The following is a 17,710-nucleotide window of genomic DNA, read 5'->3' as shown; positions in this document are numbered from 1 at the left end:
TGCCACTTTACCTTTTGCTTGTTTTACCTGTTTCAGTCAGCATTATATTCCACAAAATGTGTTCATTTATAAAAACAGATATAATTACTGTCCAGCCCTCCAAAACAAGGAAAAGAAAGAGAGTCAAAAGTACAATTAAGATATTTGACAATTTGATATATCACAGTTAATTTATTTATAGAAAATTGTCTGTGGACATGTCTTCAGTTGATACTCTTTACTGATAAATATTGTACTTATTTAGGTCTGAACTGACAGTAGAACACTTCACACTTACAGTATGTCCGGTCACACGTTGCTGAGGGAGAGGATTCATACAGAACACACATTCATGGGATTGTTGCTTTCACAAGTTATATACGATAGAATATTTTAATAAGCTGATGATTGACAACATTGTCCCATGTCTTATCTTATTTGTGTATTCAATATAGAAAAAAAAATACTCTTGTATGAAACAGTAGTGAGCACTGTTTCCATAAACACTAGAGGGAGACATTTCATTATTGCATGTAGAGAACAGCTGCACACTCATATGCTGTCACTACAAGTCAAGGAAATGTTTGAACAAAGAGTGACAAACTTTCTAAAGTCCAAATATATTCAGCTGTATCAATCAATAAATATAGATATTAAACACGAGTAACCACCTTTAAATACCAAAGAAATGGACCACTTACAATACCTGATATAGTAATAACTAGTATAAAAGGGAAGGCATCAGTCTGTTTGGTTCTACATTGCACTGGCTCCCAAGGATGTCCATTGTGTCAAGTGTGTGACAGCAGTCTTCCCACCAATCAAAACACACTTTCTGTTGAACCTTGTCATTACAGACGCTCTGCCCATCAGCAGGAGGGCATGTCGGCAAAAACAACCCAGCTGTTCGAGTCTCTAGCTGCAGACACAGTGTTGATAGATGAGCGAAGGAGACTCTTGATGCTGTCACTGGGCTGGAAATAAATAGTGAGCCACATTGCAACAGGAGGTCGGGTCGCCATCGCAGTTACCTGCGAGGGATCTGGCACCTGAAGGACAAAAGAAATAACAATGCATCTTTAATTAAGCTGCTAATTGATATGTGAACAGGATCACGTATCACGGATCTGCTATATTGTGAGAATCTGCTATACCTGTCACACTTCGATTTTTGTCTCTTCCTTCCTCTTCGCCTTTTCCTGCAAGAAGGATGAAATTAACACCATGAATCCACTTGCTGGTGAGGAAAATGATTCATTTTTAAGACAATCTCTAAAACTGACATTATAACAATATGTATGTTCTTACCTTTCAACCGGTTTCCTGATTCTGAGGAGCAAATGTTTCAATAAATTAAAAAGAATATCCAGATGCAATATCATCTAATAGCCACTTTACTGAATGTTTCTGCATACTTATGAATATATTATGTCAAAAAGTTTGATGTTTTTCTTTTCTTACCTACATTCACATGTCTGATGCTCCACAAATGTCATCTCAACATATTCTTGACCCGGCTCTGCTGGCCTGATTTTCAACAGCTGAGGGATAAAACAGGTTGTGATTAGCAATATGATATGATACGCACGAATTTAACAAGACCAACTACGTCGAACATTGGTCTCACCTGCATTGTGACGTTTGTGGTGTGGGTGGGATGGCATTCCAGCTTCTCATCACCGCAGCAGCCTGCGCACCTCACCAGCGGCACGCAGGAGGGGCTGTAGATGTGCTCCACCTCTGTGGGGTATTCCTGCACCACTTCCACCAGTCTCTCAATGGTCCGGCAGAAACTCCGACCCCACACTTCTTGGAACATCAACACTGTGGGTGAGAGGATGATACAGGTGAGCAGAAAATGTATGTTTGTAATGTGTTTAAAATGTATATACATTTATATGCATTTGTATAAATGTGATCATGAAGCTTGTTTATAACTGCCAGGAGAAAAAAACGATTACTACTACTACAACTTAAGGCGTATTGCACAATTAATGATATTGTCATACATGAACAGTATCAGTTATTACCTCACAGAAACTAAAAACCAGTTGTGACATGCCAATATGTATCCTTTTTTCATTCTGAGGTAAAACTGTTTGTATAATGTACAGTATATGCTTTCCTGTGGGAGTATATGTGTGAAAGTGTCCCAGTTGCACAGTCTGTGGGGGGAGGAACAGGAATGACTACGGCCGAACAAACAGAGAAGGAAAAGAAAACAAACATTGGAAACATGGCCATGAACAGAACCCTGCTGGAGTTAGAGCTGGGCTGCCCCGCAGGCACCTCAGGGACTGCAGTGCAGTCCGAATGGAGCCTGACACCACAACAGCTGTTTATAAAAGCAGACAGGCTGGGAGGAGACGGCTGGGGAAGTATCTACGGTAGGGAGATGGGGCCATGAACTTAAATGTTGGACAGCGCAGAAGGCCGGTTCACTGTCCAGTTACAGCTCCTTGAGCGGACTTTATGTCTACATCTTATCTGGTACTCTCAATATGCTGGTCTTCCAAGTCTTTTCAGCTGCATTAATTTACAGCAATGTGAGGGGGAGGAGGATGATATGCAGCGAGAAAGCAGGTTGTGAAGTCCTGAGCTTTTTCATCAGCTTGCTAATTGTTCCTGGAAAAATCTGTCCTGAGGTTGAGCAATCCTGATCAGATCGAATTCACTTGCACCCACATGCAGGATTCAAGAGTTTAGTCATTTATATTTCTCAACAGTGCGTGAGAAACAGAGAATGAATGAATACATGTTCATTCAAAGGTATTTTTTCAGGGCTAATATCCATTTACTTGTTTTGCATCATACTTGTTTCTCCATGAACATTATTAATGTAGTTTGACAAAAAAAAGAAAGATGGCAAAGAATTTTTAGAAGTAACATCCTAACACTGACAGACAGAAATAAATCTTTTTTGACAAATTCTTACCTTCAGTTGTGCTGTTTATGCTCGACAAGGGTAGACTCTGCAAAAGAGAAAAACATGTGGTTACAAAATTATTGGTTATTCCTTCAGTTTTGCTATGATTATATATCATAGCGATCTATTATCCAAACATGAATGTATGAAACAGAAACACAGATAATAGCAAAAAAGGGACATGTTTGCACACATACATGGAGACTTTCCTCTACATAAAGACAGTATTAGCCCGCAGTTAAATACAAATGTGTGACAATAAGGTATCTTTGTCCTCTATTGGTGATATCTGGGACTACAGTCAGATGATTTCCCCCCATCCCTGCTGTGGAAAAGTCTTCTCTGACAAGCAGCAAATCCAGTGTCTCATATACATCATAATCCTCTGTGTGCCCAACTGTTTAGGTTCAAAACCTGTTTCCTGTGGTGTAAGATTTAGCTCTCTATTTATTTTCCCATTGATGGTTTCCCCCTCCGTCTTGATTTTTTTCCCATCATCCCATGATAAACAGAGTGTGTTTCTCATTCGCCTGGGAAAACACAAAACCTCTGGTTGACTCCATCTCAGGAAGAGAAATCTACATTTGATAAAATACCCTCCGGCAGAAGCTCTAGACAGGCGGCAGACAACCTGCTTCCGTTAACTTGCCTCATCACCGGTGTTGCGTTTCACAGGCTGTCTGTGACCCACACCTGATGACATTTATACTGCAACACTGTCTGTGTACACACTGATACAGAGATTAACTGAAAGCGTTAACTGAGACCAAAAGTTGTTATATAATAGCCAACAGACAGATGAGGAATTTCCCTGATGATGGCAATAAAGATGTTGCTTTTTACACCATCTGTCCATTGCTAAAATGCATCCTTTTCCTGTTATGGACCAAAATTAGTTTGAGGGTGAGGATAGCATCTGTCAGCACAGTGCTACACTCAACCATTTTTTTTTTTTTTTTTTTTTACAAACAATGTGATTAAAGAGGAATGTCCTGCTTTGATGATGATGATGCATTCACACCCACACAAACATTTCAGAGGTTCCCGTTAAACTGCTAACAGTTACTTGTATTTGTCAGTGGGATAAGTGACAGGCAGGTCTGTTTATTTGGGACAAATCGGTCTTTGCTGCAGAACATAGCCTACTATGACAGACTTCATATTAGTCAAGAGCTTCCAGTCAACCACTTAGGTTCAGTCCTCCCCACGTTAAAAGAGCTGTTCAGGCTTCTCTCTCTTTTTTTTCAGAGTGACTTTTCATTTGGTCAAAATGTACAGCTGTTCCTCTGACAGTGGAGTTGTTCTATAGAGTGGCGTTCATTGAACTGTGTCAGCTGTGCAACAGCTCCACAGGACCTAAGCTCCCCTAGCACAGTATTCTTTACAGCACAGCATGGGAAAGTCGCAGTTCAGTTTAAGTTATTGTTAAAAGCCACTTCCACTCTCCAGTGCCAGGCTGATAAAATAAATCCTTTTCCAGTGTTAATTGGCATATGATCTGCTCTCTCTTTCTCCTCTCTGTCTATGGGTGTTCATGCGGTTTAGGAGAGGCCGCTCCACATCACAAGGGCTTTTTGGCTCTGGCCTCAGTCGCTACACAGAATGTGGTTAGCTGGGGAGGATTTTCTGACCTCGGTCATGGGTTAAGCCTTGACATGACGAGGGAGCATCTTTGGCACCTCCTGTGGTTGAGAACGGAGGAGTGAGCTGCCCACGAGAAGCTGCCAAGATTATGAAGGCTGCATGAGGATCCTCACGTAGCCAATTCTTCTTCCTCTTGTGCACTTACTTACAGTATTACCCTGTGATTAATGGTGACTGAGAGGTAAGTCAGCTCTTGGGGGAAAGGGAGAACCTCTTTAGGTTGAGAAATGTGTATAAACTTGTCTAATAAATCCTAGAAGCTTAATCACTTTCCGAGCAGTCCTCTCAAGGTTTCTTTCACTTCATGTCCACAGTGAGGGCCTAACATTGACATGTGTCATTTACATTTATTTGTTTTCATAATTTGGGTGTTAAGACATTTGAGACTAACTGTGATTAAAAGCTATACAAATAAACCTGACTTGACCTGACTATAAATCCTTCTGCTTCTCGCTAATAATGCGCTTTGTCCCCTGCATCGCAATTTTCAATTGTATGTACCACATCTGGCTTTTGCAAAAGAAAAACAGTCTTTTCACCATCACACAGGAGCAAAATGTATCTCCTTTGTGCTATTAGTTTAGGAGTTTTGCTGGCTTGATTTCCTGTACAGTCTTAACACAAAATATCTTGCTGGTGACAGACGATTAAACATCAAGGGCTTGTGTTCTGCACACAGATTAAGTCAATGGTCCTGGATTGAATTTTGAGCGGAGTCTGAAAGTGTCACAATATACAAAAAAACAGCCCCACATGTAGCTGTAAAGTGAAGTAAAAATATGATAAATAACAGCTTAAGATTTTACTTTATTACAGTTCACTTGGTAACATTAAATGTCTAAAGACAAATGTGCATGATATGCATTTTCATTAAAAAAATCTAGAGTGGATGCTAGAGTACAGAAAGGATGGATGAGAGATGATTAAAAGGTGGTAAATAAACAGCTTAATCATTTAATTTGACATGTCATAAAAATGACAATAAAAAAACAAACAAAAAAGTATTCAATTTATAATATGAAAAGACTAAAGGAAAGAAAACATTACATTTGAGAAGCTTTACTGTAACCAATGATTTAAACAAGTAATGACATAAGACTGTTATTAGTTTCCAGCACTAGTGTTGGACCAGAGGACTCTTGTCTAGAATCCATTCTCACTGGATAATTCACATAGTGGATATATAATCTGGGTGGTGCTCCCCCACCCCTCTTGAGTCACTGTCCCATGGTTGTATAAGATGTATTTCTTTACATCTGGTTCTCAGTGACCTTGCACTAAGCAGCACAGTGTATCTCTTCACTGCCTTCGACCAGATTGGTTTGCAGAGCAAGCAGCAGTCAGTTGGAGCAAGAGAGGATGGATTAAAACTTCTAGTTCTAGCAGTAATGAAACCGTGGCATTTCGGGGTCGACACACTTGATTGCAAAGTTGCTTCTATGTTTCTGAAATCTCAAGTGAAAGTTTGTAAGCTGCCAGCTGAGAGTTTGTTCCGTCCTCTGGGTCACATCAGAGGACCTGTTGTGTCCCTGGGCTCCTGCTGTCAGGCCATGGAGGCTCCGGGCCTCATTACTCCCCACTCCCACACAGCTGAACTGCGTCATCTTTAACCTCCTTGCTTAACTCCATCTGTCAGAGGAAGGGCAGCATGCTTAGGGAGCAAAAAATAAAACATGATGGGGACCCAGCATAACAGTCGTGAAAGATTTTTCAACTTTGATAACTGAGGGTCAAGCTGGGGAGTGGAGTGAAAGCCATTTTAACTGCAGGTACTAAAGGCAACTGTCAAAAATATCTGGATAGCAGCCAGACAGCATATCCCCCAATGTGTTTCCTGTAGAGAAATAGAGGAGATGAGGTAAAGTACTGCAAAAAAAAATGCAAAGAGGATTCTTTTCCATTTTGCCCTACATAGATAAGATCTTCTGGGTAACTTTAAAATGATGCAAAACTGGATTCAGTCATCCAGGGTTTTCTTCTGCTATGCATTGCAAAACAGAGACAACCATGTTTTGCTTCCCAGTAATCTGAAACGGAAGTTATTAAAAGAAGCCCATTAATCACGATAAAACACTTTCATTCTACTTTGAATCTGGGGGATGAAATGCAAAAATGGTACTTCACATCCAGAAGACATGTACTAGTACAAAATGTAATGATTATTTGCTTGAAAAAATAGTGTTTTCAATAATATTCTGTATTATTAATATATCCATAGTCATGCTAGAGTATTGTAAAACCGGCTCATTTAGGTAAGAGATGCTCTCCAGTTGACGACTGGCTTGTTAGGACACACCTCTTGAGGTTGACCATGTCAAAAGGTTTAGACTATTCTGTCCAAAACAGAGTGAAAGCACCAAACGATACAAGTTTCAAAATCAACAGCATTAGTCCAGCAGTTATTTCACAGTTGGCACATTGTGGCTGAAAAGCAGCTTTCCACCCATCATTTCACAAGAATTTCACCATATGCGATGTAGTGTGAACAGGAGATGGAAGGTGCAGCTAGTTATAGATTTCTGTTTCAAATCCTCATTAGCATAAGCATCAAATTATCTGTATTACTAATTAGCAAACAAACACTATCAGAAGTAATAAGAAACTTATGCTTCTACAGATGTAGTATAAGTGAGTACTGATTCACTGTAGTCCTCTATCAAGGCTTGTCAATCATCTTTGACCATGCTCACCAACAAACACCAGCTTGCACACTGATCATTTAAGTCAAGACGAGTCAACTGACTGAGGATTGCAAAACAAGGTGAAGAGTGTCAACAGAATCACTAATAACAAGAAACTAAGTGAAATTCGGAAAAATTTCATAGTCTAAATGGATAATCAGCTATGTGGTTGGTTTATTCTGACCAAAGCGTGCTAGTTGAGTTTTGGGAGAACCTCTCTCTAATTCGTCAGGCAACTTGTCTCTTGTGTCTAGATCGGGCATCACGCCATTATTTACATTGCTTTCTAAATAGGTCTACTACTTTCAAACATAACCTCATTCGGTGAGGGAGACAGTGTGGATAAACAGTCCACGGATGAGATGCAGGCTTGTAGTTTGGTTATCTTTGTCAGCTGAATTTGGTGATTAGGGGGATGCGTGCAGTGGAGAAACTCTGTAAAAAATGTTTATAGAGCAAAGCTGGTAATCATCCCGCTCATAACTCAAGCCAGTAAAGCACCTGTAGCTTCAACTCCCTGAAAACATAAAAGCCAGGGTGGGATTGTGTCCTGGTTTTGGCTCTGAACATGAGACCACACAGGACCTGGAGCACTAAAGCAGAACAAGTGAACACAAACACAGCGACAGCTAGATGAGTGAGAAACAGAGCTATACCTCCCTGCCTCACTGATCTTCCTCATCCATCCTTATTCCAGATTCCACATCATCAACACCATGACTGCGACATTAATTCTCCGGCCTCTCACAGGGCCTGCAGTTCACTGTATCTATTCTCCACCACGACAAAAGAAAGCCAGGTTCTGTTTTGTATACACGAGGTGGGTGAACTTACAATGACAGCGGTGCCATTACATGTCTGACAGTATCCAGCTGGATCTCCAGGGTGGTCAGGTCATGGCTTGTGATCACAGGGCGCTGCCAAAACACCAACAAACTTCAGAGCATACGGTAAATATGCCCAACAGCATCTCAAGTGATCTGGATCAATGGAGCCTTTGAAATCCAGTTATGACACAGTGATAGTTGGAGTGTCATGCAGATTCAAAGCCACAAAATAGCCAAATAAGCAGCTGAGTTGTGTGATTTTTAAATAAATACAGTAAGAATACAGACATGAGAGCGGTATTGATCTTCTTATTTACCTCTCAGAAAGAAAGCTTGATATGAATAAGTGTTTTTTTTCAACGTTGAGATAATTATATAATTTAATATGACTTATTTGTGTTGTGTAGTGAAATGGTTACATCACAAACAATCATCATTTTCTTTGAGTGCTTGTACTTGAGTACTTAATTTTTGAAAAAAAAAACCCTCAGTAAAACAGGGTCAAGTGACAGGGGAGAGGTAAAGGTCCATATAAATGTTGATTTAGATAAACACCATTTCCTCAGTATAAGTCCATTAATGCATGCACAAATGTCCCCCCAAACACACAAACACACACACAACCACTGTATAAAGCGTGCACAGCATCTGCAAACATACACACACACGACACAGGTCTTAAGATAAGGCTGACCGGTGGTAATTGTGGTCTCTATTACAGTAAACGCTGCTCTCCCTGTGTAAACCACAGTAAATTACATCCAGATGGGAGATTAAAGCCTGCTGAGTAGACGGCTGCCCCAAGCGCCACCGCTCCTCCTCCTCCGCAGGAGGAAGGAGAAATTCATATTTCCTGATTGCGATTGCGACCCTCCCCTGGGCCGGGACATTACAACTAAAGAGGAATACCACAACAAGGCAAATAAGAGCTCTATCAGTCAGCAGGTCACTCGCATACAGACATCTGAACAGGAAAGATGTGCAAGATGAGAGCAAGAGACACAGAAGGAAAGGCAGAACTTGACTTTTCAGTGTTTGATTTTGCGGAGATGAAACCTACACCTGATGTCTACTGTTAATGTTTTAGTTATCTAAGAAACCTGCTGCTCAGGAAACGTCACTGTATCTACTGTGAATGTGATGTGATGTCACTACAGACTTGGCTAAGTATGGACAAGCATAACAAATGCACACCATGTACACAAACACAGACACACGTGTGTGATACAGATGGTCAGACTCAAGTATTGTTTTGCTGCTGGTGATGATGTAAAGGAAACACCTGTGTAATATCACTTCCTCACACAAATACTCAAGGAGAAGCCGAACGCTTGCTGCCTTATTTTATTTGCTCAGGAGCATGCCTTACTAGTGAAGCGATGAGTCTAACTGTCTGGCAAAAACAAATGTGTTGGGTAAGGCGTACTTTTTTCCCATATCTGGTTTCTAGGTTTTATCCAAGGGAAATTCTGCATTTTAAAACAGACACTAACAAAGTAGTTTATAATCTCATACCAAAGAGGATTATAATTCTTATCCCTTTAACAAAACAGAAACATTTTTGAGTGCTCTTGAGCTTCATTCAGAGATGTGCAGATGTGCACGTCTCCAGCACTGGAGCATTACTTCATGGAAACGCTGACTAATGTCAGAAAGGTTTGGTTGTGTTGATGCAAGATTTCACCTGCATTTTTATACACACAATCACTAAGACAATAAAGGAGAAGTATTGCGCACAGCATTCCAGTGGTTTCCTTAGAAGTCGTCATATGGGCAGGAGGCAACAGGTAGGCAGTTGTTTGGCAAAGCTCTTTCAGTCTGCAGAGTGCAGTATAGCCAGGACCTAAGCAGTACACTCTACACACACAGATATATATATAGTATGTGATTTATATGCACAGGAAGTACCTATACCACACTGAACAGGAAAGCAGATGAGTGTTGAGAAATGTGAGCAAAATAACAGGTGGATGGCAGTTATATCATATTCTCCATTAGAGCTACCCATTAGTCAGTCTTGGTGACAGGGGTGACCGAGAGGTCACCATTGTTTCAGGGGGAAACCCAGGTGCTTCCACCAGTGTTTCAGGAAAATGACAACACGTCTGTACCTATAAACAGACTGTGCACATATGACTGTGACTCACTGTTAGGATTTGGGATTACATGAATTCTATTAGTTGCAATTTTGATACTGCTTACAGATAAATCCCAACATTTAGTAATGTTTTTCATGCAAAAGGTAACTAACTGATGCCTGAGAATGTGGTACTTCGTGTTTTCATCACTGTACATGCAGTACATTGTATACTCAGCTGTAGCCATCTCCTCAAATCTCACCATGTTACTAGAACATTTTTACCTAACTGTTACAGGAATGACAGCTTGCTTAGTGCCATGTATGCGGTTGTCAGTTGTAAAAAATTTGAGATATTAAAGCTTATAAAGGGGACATATCATGCTTTTTGTGATTTTATGTTATTTTTATATTGTTATGATGTTGGATGTCTATGTTAAACATGGTCAAAGGTCCAAAATTTGAAGTTAATGTATGTAAAATGCAGCCTGAAATCAAAAGCCCAGAGCTTCATCCTGCTGTGAATGCTTTGTTTGTAAAGTTACCTCTACATCCTCCTTGTGATGACATCAGATTGTTCACGCACGTCCACCAACAGCTGTGTGTTTCATAGCCTTTGTTGTTAAGGTTGTTCCATGGGTTGTTCACATTGTTCACTCGCATATTTCAGATTGGATTTGGGCTCAAACATGCTCGGATGTATTTGAGAAGTTTCCATTTCAAGTAAAGAAAGAGAAAATAAGGTGAAATCCTTCTACTTATTGTTTTACGTAGCTTCCGAGCTGCTAGAAGTCTGCCAAGAGGAAGCTTCCTGAAGCTTACCAATCAGAACAGAGTGGGCTCATCGGGAGGGGGCCTTAAAGAGACAGTAGCTAAAGCGGCCTGTTTCAGACAGAGGCTGAACTGAGGGGCTTCATAGTGGGCCATTATAAGGTAAATAAAGAGGTTTTTTTAAAAATGTAAATCAAGCAAAGATATTCCAGAAGAGTATAGATATAAACCTGTAAATGTGCATGATATGTCTCCTTTAACAAATTAAACTAAATTGGAACAATAGCGATAACTGCTAACTGGTACACTAGTTCCCAACCTGAGTATTGGCATCCCCCAAGTGGTTGCAAGATAAATCTGAGAGGTAGTGAGATGATTAACAGGACAGGAAAGCAAAAACAAATAAAAAAAACAATGACAACAAAAAAAGATCATCCATGCAACACAAGATATTTTCATACTGTTGTTGAATCGTTTCTTTTCTTCTTGTGAATATAACTTGATCATTTTACTTCTTCTGTCCTAGCGTTGACTCCTTGGTTTACCTGGTTAGAAGCCACTGACATTATGCGATGAGTGACAATGGGACACAAGAATACTTTGCTCTATTCAAGGGCTCACAAGCTCACAGTACACAATTATACAGTAATACTGCAAATACTATAATTAACATGTTCCTTATCCATCAAACATATTAAATGACAAAGAGTTACCTTTGATAGAAAGTGATGGCTACATGTCTCTACAACACACACCAAGTTATGCTTTAAATCTCTGGTAGTAAAGCAGAACTATTGAAGTTAACCGCACCCTCTCTTGGCCACTCCACGTTTCATAGCGGTCATGATTGACTGCATGAGTCACAAGGCTGCTGATGGCAGCCCCAGCTGTGACAATGATGAGTAATCATCATTATCAATTAATTTCAATTCATGAGTAAAACAGACATTTATAAATAGTTTTCTCGACCACATGGCCAATGTTTGCTTTTTCCATTCTGGTACACCAGGACAGACACCTCCAGAGCAGCCTCACTTTGGCACTATGACTAGAAAAAAGTTGCCAGTGAGAGTGTGTTTGTGAGATAGTTTAGTCATTTCTCAGTCAGGTTTGTGGCTAAACCTTGTTTACAGCAAAGTAGGAGAGCAGAACGAACCTGTCTGTTTTTAGCTGATCTTTCAACATAAACTAATAAAACGGTAGCTGAATGGTCAGAAAAGGACTCAAAAATAACAGGCTCAGATCCTCATAGATATTGTTTATATTTGCTGTCAGTCTTCATAGTGGGGTGCCATTTAAACTGCTACATATGGAGGGCCCTGGATTTTGTCACTCCTGTTTTGACTAAGCAGGCCATGAGCTGATTATGAGGATTAGTGGAGATGTGGTGATCCCATGTCTCTCCCACTCACTCTCGACTCAGCAACAGCTGCAAAGTCTCTGGCTAGAGAATCTAGTGGGACATGGACCTTGTGAGCCGGACTGAGTCTGTGCATAACACTGCTATATGTGGACTGCAGCCTGACAAAAGAGAAACTGCAGCAGAGTTCAACAGGCAGCAAGTGTGGGAACTGCAGTGAATGGCTGCAGGTTTTGCATTAAACATCTGAGTCATCAGAGATAGCTGCCAGCCCTCAGCCACCTTGGGAGGAAATCAGAGACTGAATGGGCACAAGAGCCGAAGCGTTGGTTGGCACGAGTCCCGCTGTCCAGTGGCACATCCAAATTTCTACAGTGCAACACAGGCCTTTGAATGATTCCTCACTTCAGTTTCAGTAATGTCCTGTTCTGGCACATTAAGACTAAAAGACAGGCAATGCCAGGCAACAGAGAACAGACCAGCTTTGTACTAATCCACTGTCACCTGACAGTGATATGACCAGCCTGAAATTAGATTTCCATAGATCTTTACACATGCCCAGGGCTTATCATCATCATCATTGTGTATCAGTTACACACGTAGATACGAGATAAATCAAGAAAAAGAAGGCAAAGCTGCAGGTATAGATGAAAAAAAAAGAGAATTTAAGAGTGTAACCTTTCTTGCCAGTTTTTCCTGACACACTGCCAACACTTTCAGTCTGACAGGCTGAGCAGCTTGCTAACTCACCAGGATCTGTTACATCTACCGCCCTGCTGCAAAGTTCAAAAACTATTGGAGACATATTGTTGTAAGCATGCAAACATTTACAATAAAAGATTCATTATTTAATGAAATTCTCAGAACCACAGAAACCAGAGTCATTCCTTACTGGAAATCTACACTGAAAAAAAAGTATCATAGTACAGGAGTGGGAATAATCCCCGCCTGTGAAACTGGTCTATAAAGTACAATTCGGCTGTAATTATAAGCTTACAAGCTTCGCCAAAAATAACAGTGAGGCACTTTGTATCATGTGCTCTACAGAGAGAGTGATGCAGTTTGTCACGTTTCATCTGATGAATGAACTCAGCAGGATGGCGCTCATTCAAAACGTTATGAAGGCGTCAAAGCACAACGGATCATTATAACTTTATCAAGTGACTCATGCTGACTCAACCATTTGGCGCGCGTATTTAAATAACTGGACTAATACCATGAAATTATGATATTATTATTCAATTCTCTGCCAAAATTTGCATTATTACTTCATTATTTGGCAGACCAAACTAATGTAACCATCTTAATAAAATCTTTATGTAACGTCTATTTTATGAATTTAATTTTGCACTGAAACAACAGCAACCCCCCTCACCTCTTCTCCCCGAGCATAAAGTTTCACTGAATAACTAACTTACCTGTGCAGGTGAGAGCAGCAGATAAAGCGCCACCGCAGCCTCGATGACAAAGCCGAGTTTCATTTCGCGAATGTCTGCGAGTGGAGCAGGGATGGTGGGTCCCGATAGCACACGATAAAACAATCCAACAAAAGTCCCAAACCAGTCAGAAAAGAAAAAGATGCTGACTGGGAATTTTCCAAGTCATCTGGTCCCGGTTTAGTAATGAGTCCAGTCACGTAGCTCCGTTGCCGCGTGTAACTTGATGAAGTAGATTGTGCTTACTAATGAAGACTGTAAGGTCCCAGAGTCGAGCTAGAGGTGCCGGAGGTGGAGTTCTTTTTAAAAAAATTGACAATTAAAAGAAACGGAGTAAAAAGAACAAAGCCTAAAACGACTCTAATGTTGGCAGCATGACATAGTGGGAGCCGGTTTTGATTTGATTTTTATATATATAACATATTAAGAGCTGAAAGTAAAAACGCATTTTCGTCCAAAATCTTCAAGTGATGATTCGCTCCAAAAAAAAAAAAAAAAAAAAAGCATGAAGTTGCACCGACTATATCAGCTTTCAGTCCTGCTCTGAGCACCGGTAGACAGAGAGACACACTTGCATCTAATTGCTCCACACCACCTTTTCACAAGCTGGACATTTAAATCTCCTCCCCTTCTCTGTCCTCCTCTCTGCTCTGCTTCATCTTCTTTACAAAACTCACTGATGAGAAAAGGCTTTTTTTTTCTTTTCTTTTTACAGCTCCTTTAAGCTGCGACATGTAATGGAAATTTATGTGATGCTGTAAACTGGTTATCACAGAGTTTGTGACACTCCTGCTGATGCTTTACTTCTGATTTCTAGACTATACAACACAGGTGATTTACACTGCACAGTATACACACACTTGCCTACAAACGTCTTCTGAGTACTCAGGAGAGTCTGTGAGAGCTATTCAAGCAAGGCAAACATTTAGAGATCTTTTTCAGGGGGTGACATGGTATCCTCATTGCTGGCCCGGGCTCCAGGGTGCATGGAGATTTTCCTCTGAGAGGGAAAGAGAGTGGCTCTAGTATTTAGTCAAGTTTGCAGAGACAGAAAGGGAGATTCCAGTACTGTTGACACATAGAGTTAATCTTCTGTGTGGGACTTTCTGTGTTTGCAGAAACCCTGGAACGAAAGGATTCCTTGTGGGCTTCCAGACATTCCTTCAACAGCGCTGAAAAGCTCCACTGCCTTCTGCTATTGTACAGACCACACTCAGGAGTGTGGTGTTTCTAAACATCTTAGACACTTGAAGCAGAGTAAGCCATCCACCCCCATTACCAGCTAACCACCCTGGACAGAGAACCAGTAAGAACAAACAATCAGGGATGACGAAAGACGCTTCTTGTAATTATGCGGTGCAATATCACAGTGGTTGTCTTTTCTTAAATTGTATCTCTGCAGGGCAGTAATGGATGGATGCTCTTTCGAAATTCAGGGAGAGGACAGAATGAAGGGAAAAGAAACTGCGAATCTTCAGGGAACTGGACTCCTCAATTATTTTGTTTCAACCTTGCCTTGCTTGTGCTGACATTGTCTGGATGGTAAACATTTTCTTTCACAACTATATCTATCTTCTTTTTCTGACTGGTCTAATTATCCATCTTATTGCTGCAATACTGAACCAACGATTGTCCAGAAGTTGTTTTCTCTCTGAGAAGTACAAGTAGTAATGATACATCCACCTCCAATGAAACCTAAGAAAAAACAATCAAAATTTATGTGTGCAAGGTAACTTTTTCCTAATGTTTTGTCATAAGGATATTTTGGATCGAGGAGGCGAGAAAGGCTGTAAAAGATCTTTTCCTCCCCCCTGCTACACCAGTCACACAGACTTTGTTTGCTTAGAGGACAGAGCCAGACTCCTACTGCCGCCTTGCCATCTGCCCAGTGATCTATCTATGTTTTTAAAGGTGCACTAGCTGATATGGCCTAATAAGATCATTCAAATTGTTTGCGCTATAAAAACACGCTGACAAGACAAGAAAACCTGGCTGGCATGATAGTTTATTCCAGGGGAGATGGATTTCTGTGCTGTCAGATCCTCAAACAACCTTGAGGCTCCTTTGCTAAAATCACAAAGCTAAATAGTAGCAACCATGTGTCTTCTTGTTCTGTGTCAAACAATGTGTTTGGAGAAGAAAAAGGGCCCCTCCTGCTTTGACTGAATGTGCACCTTTGTAAAGATTTATACAAAAATGACAACATCCATTTAAATGATGCCTATTTAATGAGACCAATCCCCCAAAAAAGAAAAAATATGCTGCCGTTTTCTGCCAACTGTGTGGTAGAGAGACTCATTAGAATCAGGGATTTAAAAAAAAGAACGCTTTTACTGATCCAGGAATGAATATAAAAACCAAAATGTCAGCTAAACCTCCTCACTAATTGGTTTTTGTGATAAGGCTTTTTGATTGAAGAGGGGTCATCTGGTCGAATAAATAAGTCTCTCGCAGTCTGCAACATCTCTTGATGTTGCGAAGACCAAATGGGAGCCTCTCAGCGACTGGAGTGCCAAAGTAAGCACGTTTCCCTTTTGCTATTGACCCCTCATTTTCCCAGATTGCAGAGTAAAAGGTACACAGATGAATAACATTAATGATGTCCATTCATCATTGTTGGGGCAGCTTCGGTTTCCTCCACAGTGGGGCCTTTAAGGGGAAGGTGGAGAGCCAGAGAGCCCCCTTCTTTGAAGGATCCCATTAACAATAGTTAGAAGCCTACAGAGAGACCACAGTTTCTGTTGAAGACAGTTAGTCACAGAGATTCTCATGAATTTGTTCACTGGTCTTGTATTATCTTTAAATTTAAATGATCTGGCACAGAACAGTGCATTTTGATAAATACATATCTTAAAGACTTACACATATGTGTAAGAATGGGCAGGAAGATTCTGGGATATAATGACTTTACTTACGTTTGACCACCTGGACAGCACACCCAAACAGGATATTATAATATTGAACACTTCCTTTTTCCATGTCGTTGATTAGCGGTGACAAACCAACATGTATTATTGAGAAGAAAACTATATTTGAAATAGCTGGTAAATAGGAAGTGCTCCAGCCATGACTAAAAAGCTGCTTACCGTTGCCTAAGGTGATTAGCATTATATCACAACAAGTTCTTTCACTTAAAACATGTCAAATCCTGTTTACACTTCCTTGCTACATTGACATATTTTTGTCTCAGACATATTTTTTTGTCCCAAGGTTGTCAGGTGTCATCCTGTTTTCATACTAAGTCTGTTCCATGTGTGAGCATTGTTTCATTTTGTCGGAAGTCAGTTAACATTTTAACAGACAATAGGAAGTTATTTTAGTCTGGAGGTGTTATGAATCACTCAGTGCAGACAAATCTCCAGATACTATTTAACTTTATGCAGCTGTGACTGGGATATGACAATGTTGGTTGACTGCCGGAACCGCAGGCTAAATAAGGAAATACTTTATGTCACAGTTTATTCAATTTAATTTGAGGAGCAATAATAGCAAATCATATGGCATGCAATCAATTCTGAGTAAAAGTTTCCAATGGTTGCGTGTAGAAAGAGTAGAAAGAGTTGATACATTTCTATGTTCTGACACAACTGTCACATTCTGAGAAATATTGCTTTCCAAAAATTTTGATGAGAAGAACAATTCCACTCTTATGTCTTAAAGGGAAACTTCTGTATTTTTCAGCCTGGACTCTATTTTCCCATCTTTTTGTGTTTAAGTGACTACTGGGGACAACAATTTTTGAATTTGTCCTGTATTGAGCAAAAGTGTTGCAGCCGGCAGCTGCGAAACAGGATGCAATGTAATCTGACAGGGCAATAGCGCCCGTCAGCGTATGTCCACTAAAAGTGCTTGTTTTTGCCACTGACATGCTCAGGTTGTTATTATAAGTGTCTGACAACATCATGGAAAGGGCCATACAGAGAAATAAAACTTTTTTCTTCACCTTTTGCTTGATCTGATCTTTTTTTATTGTGTCTAACCAAGTCTCACTCAAGTGGAAGTCTTGTTG

The 17,710-nt window shown here is 40.4% G+C and overlaps 1 protein-coding gene across 2 annotated transcripts; it reads right to left on the bottom strand.

The window, feature by feature from the left end:
- Nucleotides 1-169: 169 nt before the first annotated feature.
- pgfb (placental growth factor b) lies at nucleotides 170-14,302 on the bottom strand. Of its 2 annotated transcripts, none has more exons than XM_042388617.1 (7): nucleotides 13,684-14,301; nucleotides 2,915-2,951; nucleotides 1,607-1,803; nucleotides 1,441-1,520; nucleotides 1,288-1,308; nucleotides 1,134-1,178; nucleotides 170-1,028 (listed from the first exon to the last, which is right to left on the bottom strand). In XM_042388617.1, exons 1-7 carry the CDS (start codon nucleotides 13,744-13,746, stop codon nucleotides 1,007-1,009), a joined length of 465 nt encoding a protein of 154 aa, XP_042244551.1. In that variant the 5' UTR covers nucleotides 13,747-14,301; the 3' UTR covers nucleotides 170-1,006. The 2 variants fall into 2 exon arrangements, 1 of the variants encoding a protein (XP_042244551.1); XR_006091662.1 differs by having other exon boundaries at nucleotides 1,008-1,028; nucleotides 1,445-1,520; nucleotides 13,684-14,302.
- Between the last annotated feature and the right edge of the window lie 3,408 nt (nucleotides 14,303-17,710).

The sequence above is a fragment of the Thunnus maccoyii genome, chromosome 16 (assembly GCF_910596095.1).
Source record: "Thunnus maccoyii chromosome 16, fThuMac1.1, whole genome shotgun sequence".
Classification (NCBI taxonomy): domain Eukaryota; kingdom Metazoa; phylum Chordata; class Actinopteri; order Scombriformes; family Scombridae; genus Thunnus; species Thunnus maccoyii.
This window is presented reverse-complemented; position numbering and strand designations above follow the sequence as displayed.

Excerpts from the sequence above, each read along its gene's own strand:
- pgfb (XM_042388617.1), bottom strand. The coding sequence starts at position 13,746 with ATGAAACTCGGCTTTGTCATCGAGGCTGCGGTGGCGCTTTATCTGCTG. Across the intron at positions 1,179-1,287 it reads ATCAGGAAACCGGTTGAAAG|GAAAAGGCGAAGAGGAAGGA; the intron begins GTAAGAACATAC and ends TCCTTCTTGCAG. Across the intron at positions 1,029-1,133 it reads CAAAAATCGAAGTGTGACAG|GTGCCAGATCCCTCGCAGGT; the intron begins GTATAGCAGATT and ends TTTGTCCTTCAG.